Here is an 18959-nt window from a genome sequence, read left to right as displayed (position 1 = left end):
GGGGTCCTATAGGGCACGTCTGTAGGGCGCCACGTGGAGCCCCATAGGGACCCTACGGATGCACTGGGACCCCATAGATCACATCCTACATAGGAACCCCATACGGACCCTACAGACACACAGGGACCCCATAGATTGTATCCTAAATAGGAACCCCACAGGGACCCTACAGATGCACTGGGACCCCATAGATGACATTCTACATAGGAACCCCATAGGGACCCTACAGATGCACTGGGACCCCATTCATCACATCCTACATAGGAAGCCCATAGGGACCCTATAGACACACTGGGACCCCATAGATTGTATCCTAAATAGGAACCCCATAGGGACCCTACAAACACACTGGGACCCCATAGATCGCATCCTACATAAGAACCCCATAGGGACCCTATGGACACACTGGGACCCCATAAATGGCCACATCACACCCTAAAAGGGCATTGGAACCCCATAGGGACCCTACAGAAGCATTGGGACCCCATAGATCACATCCTACATAAGAACCCCATAGGGACCCTACAGACGCACTGGGACCCCATAAATCACATCCTACATAGGAACCCCATAGGGACCCTACAGATGCACTGGGACCCCATTCATCACATCCTACATAAGAACCCCATAGGGACCCTACAGACACACAGGGACCCCATAGATTGTATCCTAAATAGGAACCCCACAGGGACCCTACAGATGCACTGGGACCCCATAGATGACATTCTACATAGGAACCCCATAGGGACCCTACAGATGCACTGGGACCCCATTCATCACATCCTACATAGGAAGCCCATAGGGACCCTATAGACACACTGGGACCCCATAGATTGTATCCTAAATAGGAACCCCATAGGGACCCTACAAACACACTGGGACCCCATAGATCGCATCCTACATAAGAACCCCATAGGGACCCTATGGACACACTGGGACCCCATAAATAGCCACATCACACCCTAAAAGGGCATTGGAACCCCATAGGGACCCTACAGACGCACTGGGACCCCATAGATCACATCCTAAATAGGAACCCCCTCAAGCCCCCCCCCCAGACGCCCCCCAAGCCCCTCCCCTCCCCAAACCCTAACCCCCCCCCAAACCTCCCCCCCCAAACCCCCACCCTTCCCTCCCTCAAACCCCTCCCCCCCCCCCAAACTCCCCCCAAACCCCCCACCCCCCCCAATCCCTCCCGCCCCAAACCCCCCAACCCCCCCAAGCCCCCCCCCAACCTTCCCCCCCCAAACCCCTTCTCCCCCCAATCCCTCCCCCCCAAACTCCCCTCCCCCCCCAAACCACCCCCAACCCCAATCCCTCCCCCCTCCCCAAACTCCCCCCCCCAAACCCCTCCCCCCCTAAACCTTTCCCCCCCAAACCCCCCTCCTCCCCCCAAACCCCCCCCCAAATCCTCTCCCCCTAAACTCCTCCCCCCCAAACCCCCTTCCCCTCCCCTTCCCCCCCAAAACCCCCCTCCCCCCCAAACCCCTCCCCCCCCAAACCCCCCTCCCCCCCCAAACCCCTCCCCCCCCAACCCCTCCCCATCCAACCCCTCCCCCCCCAAACCCCCTTCCCCTCCCAACTCCCCCAACCCCTCCCCCTCAAACCTCTCCCCCCCCCAAACTCCCCCCAAACCCCCCTCCCCCCAAGCTGCCCCCCAAACCCCTCCCCCCCAATCTTCCCCCCCAAACCCCTTCCCCCCCCAATCCCTCCCCCCCATCTCCCCCCTCCCCCCCAAACCCCTCCCCCCTCCCCAAACCCCTCCCCCTCCCAAACACCTCCCCCCCAAAACTCCCCCCTCCCCCCCCCCAATCTCCCCCCCCCAGCCCCCTCCCCCCTCCCCAACCCCCCCCCAACCTTCACCCCCCCAAGCTCCCCCCATACCCCTCCCCCTTCCCCAAACTCCCCTCCCCCCCCCAAACCCCTCCCCCCCCAAACTCCCACCCCAGCCCCTCCCCATCCAACCCCTCCCCCCCCAAAGCCCTCCCCCCCAATCCCTCCCCCCTCCCCAAACTCCCCCCCCCAAACCCCCCTCCCCTCCCCAGACCCTGCACCCAACTCCCCCCCAAATCCTCCCCCCTCCAACTCTTCCGCCCCCCCCAACCCCCCCAACCCTCCACCCCCAACCCCTCTCCCCCAAACCCTCCCCCCCCAATCCCTCCCCCCTCCCCAAACTCCCCCCCCCAAACCCCTCCCCCCCAAACCTTTCCCCCGCAAATCCCCCTCCCCCCCCAAACCCTGCACCCCCCAACCCCCCCCAAACCCTCCCCCCCTCAAACCCCTCCCCCCAAACCCCCCAACCCCTTCCCCCCAAAGCCCTCCCCCCCCAATCCCTCCCCCCTCCCCAAACTCCCCCCCCCCCCCTCCCCTCACCAGACCCTGCACCCCCCAACCCCCCCCAAATCCTCCCCCCCAACTCTTCCTCTCCCCCAAACCCCTCACCCCTCCCCAACCCCCCCCCAACCCCCCCCCAACCTTCACCCCCCAACCCCTCCCCCCCAACCCCTCCCCCCCCAAACCCCCTTCCCCTCCCAACCCCCTCCCCCCCAAACTCCTCCCCCCCAAACCCCCCACCCCCCTCAAGCTCCCCCCAAACCCCTCCCCCCTCCCCAAACTCCCCTCCCCCTCCCAAACCCCTCCCCCCCAAAACTCCCCCCTCCCCCCCCCCAAACTCCCCCCCCAACCCCTCCCCCCCCCATAAACCCCTCCCCCCCCCCCCCCGCACCTCGATCCTGCCGGTGTCGGGCTGGAAGCCGCGCGCCGGGTCCTCGGTGGTGACGCGGCACTGGATGGCGCAGCCGTGGAGCCGCACGTTCTCCTGCCGCAGCCCCAACTCGGGCAGCGAGCGGCCGGCCGCCACCAGCAGCTGCGCCTGAACCAGATCCACCCTGCGGGGCGGGGGGCGACGGGGGCCGGGGGCGGGGAGGGGGAAGAGGCGCTCGAACGGAACGGCGCCCGGTTCTTGGGGCGCCGCGGGCCGCAGCATCACAGCCCCCATAAAGGCGCCCCCTGCCCCACAGCCCTCAGTCCCAGTACCCCACAAATGGCCCCCACGCCCCACAGCCCCCCGCACCCCACAACCCCCCCATATGCCCCCACACCCCACATCCCTCACTTCCAATACCCCCCAAATGGCCCCCCATACCCCACACCCCACATCCCCTCACACCCCACATCCCACCCCACATCCCCCCACACCCCAAATGCCCCCCCAATACCCCACATCCACCCCATACCCCACATCCCTCAATCCCAATACCCCCCACAATGCCCCCCCTCACCCCACAGCCCCCCACACCCCACATCCCTCACTTCCAATAGCCCCCAAATGGCCCCCCATACCCCACACCCCACAGCCCCCCACACCCCACAACCCCCCCATATGTCCCCACATCCCACCCCATACCCCACATCCCAATAGCCCCCCAAATGCCCCCCACACCCCACAGCCCTCACTTCCAATACCCCCCAAAATGGCCCCCCATACCCCACACCCCACAGCCCCCCACACCCCACAACCCCCCCATATGCCCCCACACCCCACATCCACCCCACACCCCACATCCCAATAGCCCCCCAAATGCCCCCCACACCCCACAGCCCCCCACACCCCACATCCCTCACTTCCAATACCCCCCAAATGGCCCCCCATACCCCACACCCCACATCCCCTCACACCCCACATCCCCCCCATATGCCCCCACACCCCACATCCCAATAGCCCCCCAAATGCCCCCCCCACACCCCACATGCCCCCACACCCCATATCCTCCACTCCCAATAACCCCCCAAATGCCCCCCCACACCCCACAACCCCCCCATATGCCCCCATACCCCACATCCCACCGCACATCCCACATCCCAATAGCCCCCCAAATGCCCCCCCCACACCCCACATTCCCCCACATCCCCCCACATCCACCCCATACCCCACATCCCTCAATCCCAATACCCCCCACAATGCCCCCCCTCACCCCACAGCCCCCCACACCCCACATCCCTCACTTCCAATACCCCCCAAATGCCCCCCCAATGCCCCATATTCCCCCCATACTCCACATCCCCCCACACCCCACATCCTCCCACACCCCACATCCCCCCCATATGCCCCCACACCCCACATCCCACCCCACACCCCACATGCCAATAGCCCCCAAATGCCCCCCACACCCCACATCTCTCAACCCCAATAACCCCATATCCCTTCACACCCCATATCCTCCAGTTCCAATACCCCCCAAATGCCCCCCAATATCCCACATCCCCCCACACCCCACATCCCTCACTTCCAATACCCCCCAAATGGCCCCCCATACCCCACACCCCACATCCCACCCCACACCCCACATCCCAATACCCCCCCAAATGCCCCCCCACACACCCTCCACCCCCCCACACCCCACATCCCTCCCTTCCAATACCCCCCAACCCCCCCCCCCCCAAATCCATCCATCCCCCACAACCCCTTTCAGCCTCCCTACGACCACAGGACCCCCCCCGCCCCCCCAGCCGCCCCCCCAGCCGCCCCCTGCCCCCTTTCTCACCCGGTGATCTCCTCGGTCACGGTGTGCTCCACCTGCAGCCTGGAGTTCACCTCGATGAAGAAATGCTTCCCGTCCCGATCCACCAGGAACTCCACCGTCCCCGCGTTCTCGTAGCCCACCTGCGCCCCCCCCCCATTTATCGCTCATTGGGATGAAGACCCCCCCCATAAAAAACCCCCTTGTTTTGGGAACCCCCCCCCCCCCTCCAGGTCCCCCAGTGCAGCTCCACAGCGCCCCCAGCCGGCAGCCATCGACGCCTTGGGAGGCCCCCAAACCCCGCCATACCCCACAAATGTCCCCACAAATGTCCCCCATACCCCACATCCCCCCCATACCCCATAGCCCTCCATACCCCATAGCCCCCCACATCCCCCCCATACCCCATATCCCTCCATATCCCCCCCATATCCCCCCATACCCCATATCCTCCCCCACCCCATAGCCCCCCATATCCCCCCCATACCCCACATCCCCCCTTCCCCCCCACATCCCCCCACACTCCACATCGCCCCACATCCCCCCCATACCCCCCATCCCCCCCTTCTCCCCCACACCCCCCATCCCCCCACATCCCCCCATACCCCATATCCCCCCCTTCCCCCCCATATCCCATATCCCCCCCATATCCCCCCATATCCCATATCCCCCCCATATCGCCCCACATCCCCCCACACTCCACATCGCCCCACATCCCCCCATACCCCATATGCCCCCCCTTCCCCCCCATCCCCCCACCCCCCACATCCCCCCCTTCCCCCCCCACACCCCACATCCCCCCGTATCCCTCCATATCCCATATCCCCCCCATATCGCCCCACATCCCCCCATCCCCCCCACCCCCCACATCCCCCCCACCCCCCACATCCCCCCCTTCCCCCCCACACCCCACATCCCCCCATATCCCCCCGTATCCCATATCCCCCCCATATCGCCCCACACCCCCCACACCCCCCACACCCCACATCCCCCAATCCCAATGCCCCCACATCCCCCCCTTCCCCCCCACATCCCCCCACACTCCACATCCCCCCACATCCCCCCATACCCCATATCCCCCCCTTCCCCCCCATATCCCATATCCCCCCCATATCCCCCCATATCCCATATCCCCCCATATCACCCCACATCCCCCCACACTCCACATCGCCCCACATCCCCCCATACCCCATATGCCCCCCCTTCCCCCCCATCCCTCCACCCCCCACATCCCCCCCTTCCCCCCCCACACCCCACATCCCCCCGTATCCCCCCATATCCCATATCCCCCCCATATCGCCCCACATCCCCCCATCCCCCCCACCCCCCACATCCCCCCCTTCCCCCCCACACCCCACATCCCCCCATATCCCCCCGTATCCCATATCCCCCCCATATCGCCCCACACCCCCCACACCCCCCACACCCCACATCCCCCAATCCCAATGCCCCCACATCCCCCCCTTCCCCCCCACATCCCCCCACACTCCACATCCCCCCACATCCCCCCATACCCCATATGCCCCCCCTTCCCCCCCATCCCCCCCCATCCCCCCACATCCCCCAATCCCAATACCCCCCCATCCCCCCCACCCCCCACATCCCCCCTTCCCCCCCACATCCCCCCACACTCCACATTGCCCCACATCCCCCCATACCCCATATGCCCCCCCTTCCCCCCCAACCCCCCCATTCCCCCATCCCCCCCCATCCCCCCACCCCCACATCCCCCCCTTCCCCCCCACACCCCACATCCCCCCATATCCCCCCGTATCCCATATCCCCCCCATATCGCCCCACATCCCCCACACCCCCCCACACCCCACATCCCCCAATCCCAATACTCCCACATCCCCCACATCCCCCCTTCCCCCCCACATCCCCCCACACTCCACATCGCCCCACATCCCCCCATCCCCCCCATCCCCCCCTTTCCCCCCCACACCCCCCATCCCCCCACATCCCCCCATACCCCATATCCCCCCTTTTCCCCCCCATCCCCCCATACCCCATCCCCCCCCCTCCCGCCCCCTCCCCAAATACCTGCCGGGCGATTCTCACGGCGTCGGCGGCCAGCAGGGCGCGCAGCCCCGGATCGAGGCGGGCAGCCGGGGCGATTTCCACCACCTTCTGGTGGCGGCGCTGGATGGAGCAGTCGCGCTCGTACAGATGGACCACGTTGCCGTGTTTGTCCCCTGCCGGAACCGGGGGCGACAATGGCAGCGGGCTCCGGAACCCCCAACAGCAGGGGTGGATGTCAGCACCCAGCGCAGCGCACAAAGCCCGAACCCAAAGACCCCCAGCACAGCCCCCAAAACCCAAAGCACAAAACCCACAGCCAAAAAACCCACAGCCAAAAAACCCACAGCCAAAAACCCACAGCCAAAAACCCACAGCCAAAAAACCCACAGCCAAAAACCCACAGCCAAAAAACCCACAGCCCTCAAAGCACAAAACCCACAGCCAAAAAACCCACAGCCAAAAACCCACAGCCAAAAACCCACAGCCCCCAAAGCACAAAACCCACAGCCAAAAACCCACAGCCAAAAACCCACAGCCCTCAAAGCACAAAACCCACAGCCAAAAAACCCACAGCCAAAAACCCACAGCCCCAAACCCACAGCCCTCAAAGCACAAAACCCACAGCCAAAAAACCCACAGCCAAAAACCCACAGCCCCCAAAGCACAAAACCCACAGCCAAAAACCCACAGCCAAAAACCCACAGCCCTCAAAGCACAAAACCCACAGCCAAAAAACCCACAGCCAAAAACCCACAGCCCCAAACCCACAGCCCTCAAAGCACAAAACCCACAGCCAAAAAACCCACAGCCAAAAACCCACAGCCCCCAAAGCACAAAACCCACAGCCAAAAACCCACAGCCAAAAAACCCACAGCCCCCAAAGCACAAAACCCACAGCCAAAAACCCACAGCCAAAAAACCCACAGCCCCCAAAGCACAAAACCCACAGCCAAAAAACCCACAGCCAAAAACCCACAGCCCCCAAAGCACAAAACCCACAGCCAAAAACCCACAGCCCCAAACCCACAGCCCCCAAAGCACAAAACCCACAGCCAAAAACCCACAGCCAAAAACCCACAGCCCTCAAAGCACAAAACCCACAGCCAAAAAACCCACAGCCAAAAACCCACAGCCCCAAACCCACAGCCCTCAAAGCACAAAACCCACAGCCAAAAAACCCACAGCCAAAAACCCACAGCCCCCAAAGCACAAAACCCACAGCCAAAAACCCACAGCCCCAAACCCACAGCCCCCAAAGCACAAAACCCACAGCCAAAAACCCACAGCCAAAAACCCACAGCCCTCAAAGCACAAAACCCACAGCCAAAAAACCCACAGCCAAAAACCCACAGCCCCAAACCCACAGCCCTCAAAGCACAAAACCCACAGCCAAAAAACCCACAGCCAAAAACCCACAGCCAAAAAACCCACAGCCAAAAACCCACAGCCCCAAACCCACAGCCAAAAACCCACAGCCAAAAACCCACAGCCCTCAAAGCACAAAACCCACAGCCAAAAAACCCACAGCCAAAAACCCCACAAACCCCAAACCCACAGCCCCCAAAGCACAAAACCCACAGCCAAAAACCCACAGCTAAAAACCCACAGCCAAAAACCCACAGCCAAAAACCCACAGCTAAAAACCCACAGCCAAAAACCCACAGCCCTCAAAGCACAAAACCCACAGCCAAAAAACCCACAGCCAAAAACCCACAGCCCCAAACCCACAGCTAAAAACCCACAGCCAAAAACCCACAGCCAAAAACCCACAGCCCTCAAAGCACAAAACCCACAGCCAAAAAACCCACAGCCAAAAACCCCACAAACCCCAAACCCACAGCCCCCAAAGCACAAAACCCACAGCCAAAAACCCACAGCCAAAAACCCACAGCCCCCAAAGCACAAAACCCACAGCCCCCCACCCCATCCCAGCCCCAAAAACCCATCCCCAAACCCCCCCACCCCATTCCAGACCCAAAACCCAAAGCCCCCAAACCCCACAGCCCCAAAACCCCCAAACCCACAGCCAACAACCCCCAGCCCCAAAACCCCCCAGCCCCAAAACCCCCAGCCCCAGACCCACAGCACCCCCATCCCAGTCCCCCCAGCCCCAAAACCCCCAGCCCCAAACGCACAAACCCCAAACCCGCAAACCCCAAACCCCACAGCCCCCCAGCCCAGCCCAGCCCCCCAAAACCCATCCTAAAGCCCCCCCCCACCCTATCCCAGACCCCAAACCCCCAGCCCCAAACCCCCAGCCCCAAACCCCCAGCCCCAGACCCCCAGCCCCAGACCCACAGCCAAAAACCCCCCAGCCCCAAACCCACAGCCCCAAACCCACAGCCCCAAAACCCCCAGCCCCAAACCCCACAGCCCCCAAAGCACAAAACCCACAGCCCCCCGATCCATCCCTGCCTCAAAACCCATCCCAAAGCCCCCCCACCCCATCAAAGACCCAAAACCCCCAGCCCCAAACCCCCAGCCCCCCCATCCCAGCCCCCCAAACTCCACGCCCACAGCCCCCCATCCCAGCCCCCCCAGCCCCAAACCCCCTGCCCCAAAACCCACAGCCCCAAACCCACAGCACCATAAACCTCCAGCCCCCAGCACCCCAGCCCAAAACCCAAAGCCCCAAACCCAAAGCCCCCCATCCCAGCCCAGCCCCCCAAAACCCATCCTAAAGCCCCCCCCACCCCATCCCAGACCCAAAGCCCCAAACCCACAGCCCCAAACCCACAGCCAAAAACCCACAGCCAAAAACCCACAGCCCCCAAAGCACAAAACCCACAGCCCCCCATTCCGTCCCTGCCCCCAAAACCCATCCCAAAGCCCCCCCACCCATCCCAGACCCAAAACCCAAAGCCCCAAAACCCACAGCCCCAAACCCACAGCCAAAAACCCCACAGCCAAAAACCCAAAGCCCCAAACCCACAGCCCCCCATCCCAGCCCAGCCCCCCAAAACCCATCCTAAAGCCCCCCCACCCCATCCCAGACCCAAAGCCCAAAGCCCCAAACCCACAACCCCCCACCCCATCCGTGCCCCCAAAACCCATCCCCAAACCCCCCCCCCCATTCCAGACCCCAAAACCCAAGGCACAAAACCCACAGCCCCCCCAGACAAGCACCCAAAACCCCCCACCCCCCCACCTCCCCACCCCATCCCAGCCCCCGAACCCCCCAACCCCCGAAACCCACAGCCCCCCACAGCCCCCCCATCCCAGCCCTCCAAACCCCACACCCCCAGCCCCCCATCCCATCCCCGCCCCCAAAGCCCAAAACCCACAGCCCCCCATCCCAGCCCCCAAAACCCACAGCCCCCAAACCCCCACCCCCACAGCCCCCCCCACCCCAGCCCCAAACCCCCCCCACCCCACCTACCCCACCCCAGCCCCCAAACCCCCACCCCCCCATATCCCCACTCCATCCCAGCCCCCAAAACCCCCCCATCCCACCCCAGCACCCAAACCCCCCCATCCCCCCACCCCATCCCAACCCCAAACCCCCCCACTCCCACCTCCCCATCCCTCCCCAGCCCCCCAACCCCCATCCCCGCCCATCCCACCCCCCAAACCCCCCCACCCCCCCTCTCCCCATCCCCCCATCCCACCCCAGCCCCAAACCCCCCCCACCACACCAACCCCACCCCAGCCCCCCAACCCCCACCCCCCACCCCATCCCAGACCCCAAAACCCCCCCATCTCACCCCAGCACCCAAACCCCCCCATCCCCCCACCCCATCCCAGTCCCAAACCCCCCCACTCCCACCTCCCCATCCCACCCCCATCCCCCCCCACCCCAGCCCCCAAACCCCCCCCACCCCCACCCCCCCATCCCATCCCAACCCTAAACCCCTCCACTCCACCTCCCCATCCCACCCCAGCCCCCCAACCCCCATCCCCCCCCATCCAAACCCCAAACCCCCCCACCCCCCCTCTCCCCATCCCCCCATCCCACCCCAGCCCCCCAACCCCCACCCCACATCTCCCCACCCCATCCCAGCCCCCAAAACCCCCCCATCCCACTTCAGCACCCAAACCCCCCCATCCCAGCCCTCCAACCCCCACTCCCACCTCCCCATCCCACCCCATCCCCCCACCCCATCCCAGCCCCAAGCCCCCAACCCCCCCCCCCAAATCCCCCCCCCCCAAATCCCCCCCCATACCGAGGATCTGGACCTCGATGTGCCGCGGCCGCTCGATGAGCTTCTCGACGAACAGCGCCCCGTCCCCGAACGCGGCCAAAGCCTCCGACGAGGCGCGGGAGAAGCTTTCCGCCAGCTCCTGCATGGGGGGGGGGGGGGGGGGGGGGGCACAACCCCAGACCCCAACTGAGCCCACATCTCCCACCGCCCCACGTCCCCGTGTCCCCAGGACCCCCGAAGGGAAGGGGAGCCCCGAGGGGCTTGGGGTCAGCTCCCAGCCCCAAAGACCCCCACCCACAGCCCCCCATCCCACCCCAGCCCCCCCCCACCCCCACCCCCCCATCCTCCCACCCCATCCAAGCCCCAAACCCCCCCACCTCCCCATTCCACCCCAGCCCCCCAAACCCCCCACTCCCCATAACCCCCCCACCCCCCATCCCAGCCCCAAACCCCCCCACCCACAGTCCCCCATTCCACCCCAGCCCCCCAGCCCCCCAAACCCCCCCACCCCCCATCCCCCCATCCCACCCCAGCCCCCCACCCCCACACCCCACACCAGCCCCAAACCCCCCCACCCGCCCATCCCAGCCCCAAACCCCCCCACCCACAGCCCCCCATTCCACCCCAGCCCCCCAAACCCCCCCACCCCCCATCCCCCCATCCCAGCCCCAAAATCCCCCCCCCATCCCACCCCATCCCCCCCCATCCCATCCCAGCCCCAAATCCCCCAACCCCCCCCATCCCACCCCAGCCCCCCAACCCCCACCCACTCATTCTCCCACTCCATCCCAGCCCCAAACCCCCCCACCCACAGTCCCCCATTGCACCCCAGCCCCCCAAACCCCCACCCCCTCTATTCCACCCCAGCCCCCAACCCCCCCCACCCCCACCCTCCCATCCCACTCCAGCCCCAAACCCCCCAAACCCCCCCCCATTCTACCCCAGCCCCAAACCCCCCCCACCCACAGCCCCCCATCCCAGCCCCCCCAACCCCCCCCACCCCCATCCCAGCCCCAACCCCCCCCACACCCCACATCCCCCCCACACCCCCCCATACCCCACATCCCCCCCCACATCCCCCCATCCCCCCCACCCCCCCCATCCCCCCACACCCCCCCCCCCCGATGTGCCAACACCCCCCAATCACCCCCCTATCGCCCCCCCTTCACCCCTATCGCCCCCCCCCATTACCTGGGGGCCGTGCACGGCTCTCATCCCCCTCCCCCCCCCTCCGTGCGCCGCTTTGAAGATGACGGGAAACCCGACGTTGGCGGCGAATTCCTGCGCCTCCTCCAACGTCGCCACCGGTGCCGACGTCCCCGGGACCACGGGGACACCTGGGGACACCGCGGTGTCACTGACACCCAACCCCACTAAAAACTAAAATGCACCCCTTCTTCCTCCCCTTCTTCCTTTCTTCCTCCCCTTCTTTCCTCCCTTCTTCCTCCCTTCTTCCTTCCTTCTTCCCCCCAATCTTTCCCCCATTCCTCCTCCCTTCTTACTCCCTTCTTCCCCTCATTCGTCCCCTCTTTCTCCCCCTCCTTCTTCCGCCCTTCTTCCCCTTTCTTCCCCACTTCTTCCCCCCTTCTTTCCCCCCTTCTTCCCCCATTCTTTCCGCCATTCCTCCTCTCTTCTTTCCCTCCTTCTTCCCCCCCTTCTTCCTCCCTTCTTTTCCCCCTTCTTCCCTCCTTCTTCCTCCCTTCTTCCCTCCTTCTTCTTCCCTTCTTCCCCTCTTCATCCCCCCCTTCTTCCTCCCTTCTTTCCCCCCTTCTTCCTCCCCTTCTTCCTCCCTTCTTCACCCCTTCATCCCCCCCTTCTTCCTCCCTTCTTCCTCCCTTCTTTCCCCCCTTCTTCACCCCTTCATCCCCCCCTTCTTACTCCCTTCTTCCTCCCTTCTTTCCCCCCTTCTTCCTCTCCTTCTTCCTCCCCTTCTTCTCCTCCTTTGTCCTCCCTTCTTTCCCCCTTCTTCCTCCGATCTTCCCCCCTTCTTCCCCCCTTCTTCCCCCCTTCTTCTTCCCTTCTTCCCCCCTTCTTTCCCCCCTTCTTCCCCCCCATTCTTCCCCCCTTTTTACCCCCTTCTCCCCCCCAGATCCCCACACACCAGCAGCGATGGCGATGCCCCTTGCTTCCACTTTGTCCCCCATTTTGCGGACCACCTCCGGGGGGGGGCCGACAAAACGAACCCCCGCGTCCACGCAGGCCTGGGCAAAGTCAGCGCGCTCCGATAGGAAGCCGTAACCGGGGTGGATGGCGTCCACACCGTTCTCCTATAGGGGAACAGGGGGGGTCCGGCTGGGTCCTAAATGCTGCTATGGGGGGGATGGGGGGGAAGAAGGGGAAAGAAGGGGGGGGAAGAAAGGGGGGAAGAAAGGGGGGGAGAAGAGAAGAAGGGAGGAATAAGGGGGGAAGAAGGGGAGAGAAGAAGGGGGGGAAGAAGGGGGGAAGAAGGGGGGAAGAAGGGGGGAAGAAGGGGGGAAGAAGGGGAGACCCCACATGTCCCCCCACAAACCACCACAGAGGTCCCATTTCCCCCCATTTCCCCCCATTCCCAGCTGCCCCCCCCCCCCCCAGCATTTTGGGTCCCATTTCCCCCCCTTCCCCCATTCCCTGCTGTCCCCCCCCAAACAATTCGGGGTCCCATCTCTCCCATTCCCACAGACCCCAGTGTCCCCCCCCAACTATTTGGGGTCCCATTTCCCCCCATTCCCTGCTGTCCCCCCCCCCCACCCCCAGCCATTTTGGGTCCCATTTCCCCCCATTCCCAGCTGCCCCCCCCCCAACCATTTTGGGTCCCATCTCCCCCCCTTCCCCCATTCCCAGCTGCCCCCCCCTCACCCATTCAGGGTCCCATTTCCCCCCATTCCCAGCTGCCCCCCTCCCCCCCCCCCAACCATTCAGGGTCCCATCTCCCCCCCCTCCCCCATTCCCTGCTGTCTCCTCCCCCCCCCCCAACCATTTTGGGTCCCATTTCCCCCCATTCCCAGCTGCCCCCCCCCCCAACCATTTTGGGTCCCATCTCCCCCCCTTCCCCCATTCCCAGCTGCCCCCCCCTCACCCATTCAGGGTCCCATTTCCCCCCATTCCCAGCTGCCCCCTCCCCCCAGCCATTTTGGATCCCATTTCCCCCCCTTCCCCCATTCCCTGCTTTCCCCCCCCAAACAATTTGGGGTCCCATCTCTCCCATTCCCACAGACCCCAGTGTCCCCCCCCAACTATTTTGGGTCCCATTTCCCCCCATTCCCAGCTGCCCCCCACCCCAACCATTTGGGTCCCATTTCCCCCCCTTCCCCCATTCCCAGCTGCCCCCCCACCCCAACCATTTTGGGTCCCATTTCCCCCCCTTCCCACAGCCCCCAGCTGCCCCCCCCTCACCCATTCAGGGTCCCATTTCCCCCCATTCCCAGCTGTCCCCCCCCCCAACCATTTTGGGTTCCATTTCCCCCCCCTCCCCCATTCCCTGCTGTCCCCCCCCCCCCCCAATTCGGGCTCCCGGCCGCCCCCTTTCCCACCCTGGCCACACGGATGATGTCGGGGACGTGCAGGTAGGCCTGGACGGGGGGCAGCCCCCTCCCCACCAAATAGGCCTCGTCCGCCTTCTGGCGATGCATCTGCCCCGTGTCCTGCTCCGAGTAAACGGCCACCGTGCGCAGCCCCAGCTCCGTGCAGGCGCGGAAAACGCGGATGGCGATCTCACCTGGGGACAATTGGGGACAACATGGGGGTGAGGGAACGGCTGGGGGGGGGGGGATGTGGGGACAGGGAGATGGGGACGGGTGTGGGGTGGCCTGACTGGGACAGGGAGATGGGGACGGAACTGGGACATCCCATATGGGGACAGCTCTGGGTGGCCCTGATGGGGACAGGGAGATGGGGACGGGTGTGGGATGTCCTGACTGGGACAGGGACATGGGGATGGAACTGGGACATCCCATATGGGGACAGTTCTGTGTCTCCCTGCTTGGGATTGGGACATGGGGACGGAACTGGGACATCCAGCGTGGGGTGGGGATTTGGGGACAGGGAGATGGGGACAGTCCTGGGATATCCCATATGGGGACAGCTCTGGGTCACCCTCATAGGGACAGGGACATGGGGACGGAACTGGGACATCCTGCATGGAATGGGGACATGGGGACAGGGAGATGGGGATGGGTCTGGGATGTCCTGACTGGGACAGGGAGATGGGGACGGTCATGGGACATCCCATATGGGGACAGCTCTGGGTCACCCTGATGGGGACACGGAGATGGGGATGAACTGGGACATCCCATATGGGGACAGCTCAGGGTGGCCCTGATGGGGACAGGGACATGGGGATGGAAATGGGACATCCAGTGTGGGATGGGGATGTGGGGACACGGAGATGGGGACGGGTCTGGGATGTCCTGACTGGGACAGGGAGATGGGGATGGAACTGGGACATCCTGCTTAGGATGGGGACATGGGGACAGGGAGATGGGTACGGATCTGGGATGTCCTGCATGGGACACGGAGGTGGGGATGTCCTCCCTAGGACAGGGAGATGGGGACGGAACTGGGACATCCCATATGGGGTGGGGACACGGGGACGATGGGGAGAAAGCCCATGTAGGACCCGGACGTGGGGTTGGGGACACGGGGATGCTTGTGGGACAGCCAGCATGGGACGGAGATGGGGACAGAGGGCCAGGGGACGCTGCGCTGGGGACGGGGACGTGATGGCCCAGCAAGGGGGTGGGAGGGAGAAGGGACCCAGGAGGCGCCGTGATGGAGCCCAGGGGACCAGGGGACCAGGGGACGAAAGGGGACGCAGAAGCCCCCACTCACCCCGGTTGGCCACCAGCACCTTGCGGATGGGCTGGCAGCTGGCGGAACGCGCCGATCCGGGGGGGCCGGCAGCAAACGGAGCCTCCATGCCCCCAAAAGGGCCCGGCCCCCACGGGGGACCCACAGCTGCGACATCTGAGTGGGACGCAGTGACAAAGGACGCGGGTCACAACCCCGCATACGGGCCAGCAGAGAATCCCCGGCCACCTTTGCCCCACTGCCCCCCTGACCCCAGGCGGCCCAACCCCGAATCCCCCCCCCCTCTTCCACCCCTCCTCCCTTTTGTCACTGCAGGGATCCGGATGCCCACCTTTGCCCCACTGCCCTGTGACCCGAAACGTGCACAACCCCTATAGGAGCCAGCGGAGAATCTCTGCCCCCTCCATCCTCCTCCGTTCCCAGAAGGGGCCCTCAGTGCCCTCTGACCCCAACCAAAACAAGCACAACCCCATAGCAGACAGCAGAGAATCCCCTCCTCCTCCTACAAAGACCCTCAGTGCCCTCTGACCCCCCCCAAAAACAAGCATAACCCCATAGCAGACAGCAGAGAATCCCCTCCTCCTGCTGCAAAGGCCCCCAGTGCCTCTCAGTGCCCTCTGACCCCCCCCCAAAAAACAGCACAACCCCATAGCAGACAGCAGAGAATCCCCTCCTCCTCCTCCAAAGGCCCCCAGTGCCCCTCAGTGCCCTCTGACCCCGCCAAATAAACAGCACAACCCCATAGCAGACAGCAGAGAATCCCATCCTCCTCCTCCAAAGGCCCTCAGTGCCCTCTGACCCCCCCCCAAAACCCAGCACAACCCCATAGCAGACAGCAGAGAATCCACCCCCAACCCCAGTTCACCAGCTGGGATCCCCCGCCTCCCATCGTGGCCAATTAGCGCCAGCCCAGCTTAATTAGCAGGCAGCGGGAGCGGGCTGATTAATGAGATGGGGGAGGCGGGGGGGGGGGGGGGGCGCTGCCACGGCAAGCGCATGTGAGTGCACAAGCGGCCCTTGCACAACTGCCTTCCTTGCACCAACACGCCTTGCACGAGCATCCTTTGCACGAGCACATCATCTCCACAAGCACCTTCCTTGCACAAGCACCCTTTGCACAAGCACCCCTTGCACGAGCACCCCATCTCCACAAGCACCTTCCTTACACAAACACCTTCCTTGCACAAGCATCCTTTGCACAAGCCCTCCTTGCACGAGCACCCCATCTCCACAAGCTCTCCTTACACAAGCACCTTCCTTGCATGACCCTTCCTTGCACAAACACCCTTTGCACGAGCATACCCTTGCACGAGCACATCATCTCCACAACCCTCTTTACACAAGCACCTTCCTTGCACAAGAACCCTTTGCACGAGCCCTCCTTGCACAAGCAAATCCTCTCCACAGCCCTCCTTGCACGAGCCTGCCTTGCACAAGCATCCCTTGCATGAGCACACCATCTCCACAAGCCCTCCTTGCACAAGCACATCATTTCCACAACCCTCCTTGCACAAGCACCTTCCTTGCACGAGCCCTCCTTGCACGAGCACCCCTTTGCACAAGCACCCCATACACGAGCACATCATCTCCACAAGCACCTTCCTTGCACGAGCTCTCCTTGCACAAGCACCCTTTGCACAAGCCCATCCTCTCCACAAGCCCGCCTTGCACAAGCACCTTCCTTGCACAAGCACCCCATCTCCACAAGCCCTCCTTGCACAAGCACATCACCTCCACTAGCCCTCCTTACACAAGCCCCTTCCTTTCACGACCCCCTTTGCACAAGCACCTCATCTCCACAAGCCCCCCTTCCACAAGCCCCCTTTGCACAAGCCCCCTTTGCACGAGCACCCTTTGCACGAGCCCTCCTTGCACGAGCCCCCTTTGCACAAGCCCTGCTTGCACAAGCCCCCTTTGCACGAGCCCTCTTTGCACGAGCGCCTCCCTTGCACACACCCCTTCCTAGCACCACCCCCCCTGCAGAAGCACCTCTTCCTCTTGCACGAGCGCCCCGCGCACTGAACCCCCCCTCCCTTTGCCCCCCCCATTGCACAAGCACCTTGCACAAGCGCCTTCCTGGCACGAGCTCCCCTTGCACGCCCACCTCCTCGCACGCTCCTCGCACGCCGGCCCTGGTGAATCATTGACCCCCAGGCAGGGCGAAGTCCGAGCCCACGTGGTGCTGCCCCTGCCTGGCCCTACAGCCCCACACAGCCCCCAATTAACCTCCGCCTTTCCTAATTAGCTCTCTGCGTCCCATAGTGCCCCTAACAGCCCCACACGACCCCCGTCGCCTCCTGCCATCCCCACAAGTCCCCATAGCCCCCATATGGCACCCAAGAACCCCTCATAACTGCAGGGAGCTGCTGTATGGCCTCCAAGAATTCTATATGGCTCCTATGCCCCCATACAGCCCTTGAAAGCTCCACGTGGCCCCCTAATGACCCCATACAGTTCCCATGGCCCTAAGGGGCCCCCTGCATGGCTCCAAATAACCCCGTAAGGCCCTTATAGCCCATATAGCCCTATAGAGTCCATACAGCCCCCAGTAAATCCATACGGTCCCTATAGCCCCACAGGGGCCCTACAGCCCCACACAGCCCCCAATTAACCTCCACCTTTCCTAATTAGCTCTCTACATCCCATAGTGCCCCTAACAGCCCCACACGACTCCCATTGCCTCCTGCCATCCCCACGAGTCCCCATAGCCCCCATATGGCACCCAAGAACCCCTAATAACTGCAGGCAGCTGCTACGGCCCTATATGGCCCCTAAGAATTCTATATGGCTCCTATGCCCCCATACAGCCCTTAAAAGCTCCACGTGGCCCCTAATGACCCCATACAGCTCCCATGGCCCTAAGGGGCCCCCTGCATGGCTCCAAATAACCCCGTACAATCCTTATAGCCCCATATAGCCCCATATAGTTCATACAGCCCCCAGTAAATCCATATGGGCCCTATAACCCCACAGGGTCCCTACAGACCCACAGGGCCCTTACAGATCCACCCCCCCCCCGCCCCTATAGGAGACCCCAGTCCACATGGGACACTGACTTGTACACATATAGGGCTCTATAGGGGGTTCTGACGTATGGCAGGAGGCCAGGCCCTATAAAGGACCCCATATGGGGACACTGCACAGGGCTCAGCTCTATAGGGAATCCCAGCGCCTATAAGGGGCGGTGAGGTGGGGTCACACGGGGGGCCCTATAGGCGCTATATGGACCGGGACCCACGGAGGGGCCATAGGGACTATAGAGAGGGTCACGTGGGCACCGCTCCCCTATAGCGAGTGGCTATACGGGGAAGGGGGCGTGTCTTACGGGGGTCACGTGGGTCAGGTCATATAGGGGTACTTACGTCCTCCCCCGGCAGCCCCCCCCTCCTCTCCCCCCCCCCCCCCCCCGCTCACCGCTCTGCGACTGCCGCTGCCCCCCGGGTCCCGGTCCGGCCCGGCCCGCTAGCCCCGCCCCTTACTTCTCCGCCTC

At 63.9% G+C, this 18959-nt stretch overlaps 1 protein-coding gene across 1 annotated transcript; it reads right to left on the bottom strand.

The window, feature by feature from the left end:
* Positions 1 to 2725: 2725 nt before the first annotated feature.
* LOC306957742 (pyruvate carboxylase, mitochondrial-like) lies at positions 2726 to 15625 on the bottom strand (the record flags this gene model as incomplete). The annotated part of the gene is given in 9 exon segments (XM_079551211.1): positions 2726 to 2888; positions 4545 to 4663; positions 6564 to 6715; positions 10706 to 10823; positions 11876 to 12021; positions 12786 to 12951; positions 14194 to 14378; positions 15491 to 15559; positions 15562 to 15625. Coding segments are annotated over 9 exon segments (1182 nt in total), but the record flags the coding sequence as incomplete, so codon positions are not given.
* Between the last annotated feature and the right edge of the window lie 3334 nt (positions 15626 to 18959).

This window comes from Tetrao urogallus (assembly GCF_951394365.1).
Source record: "Tetrao urogallus genome assembly, contig: scaffold_239, whole genome shotgun sequence".
NCBI lineage: Eukaryota > Metazoa > Chordata > Aves > Galliformes > Phasianidae > Tetrao > Tetrao urogallus.
Note: the sequence above shows the minus strand (reverse complement) of the source record. Positions and strands in the feature narration are given on the sequence as shown.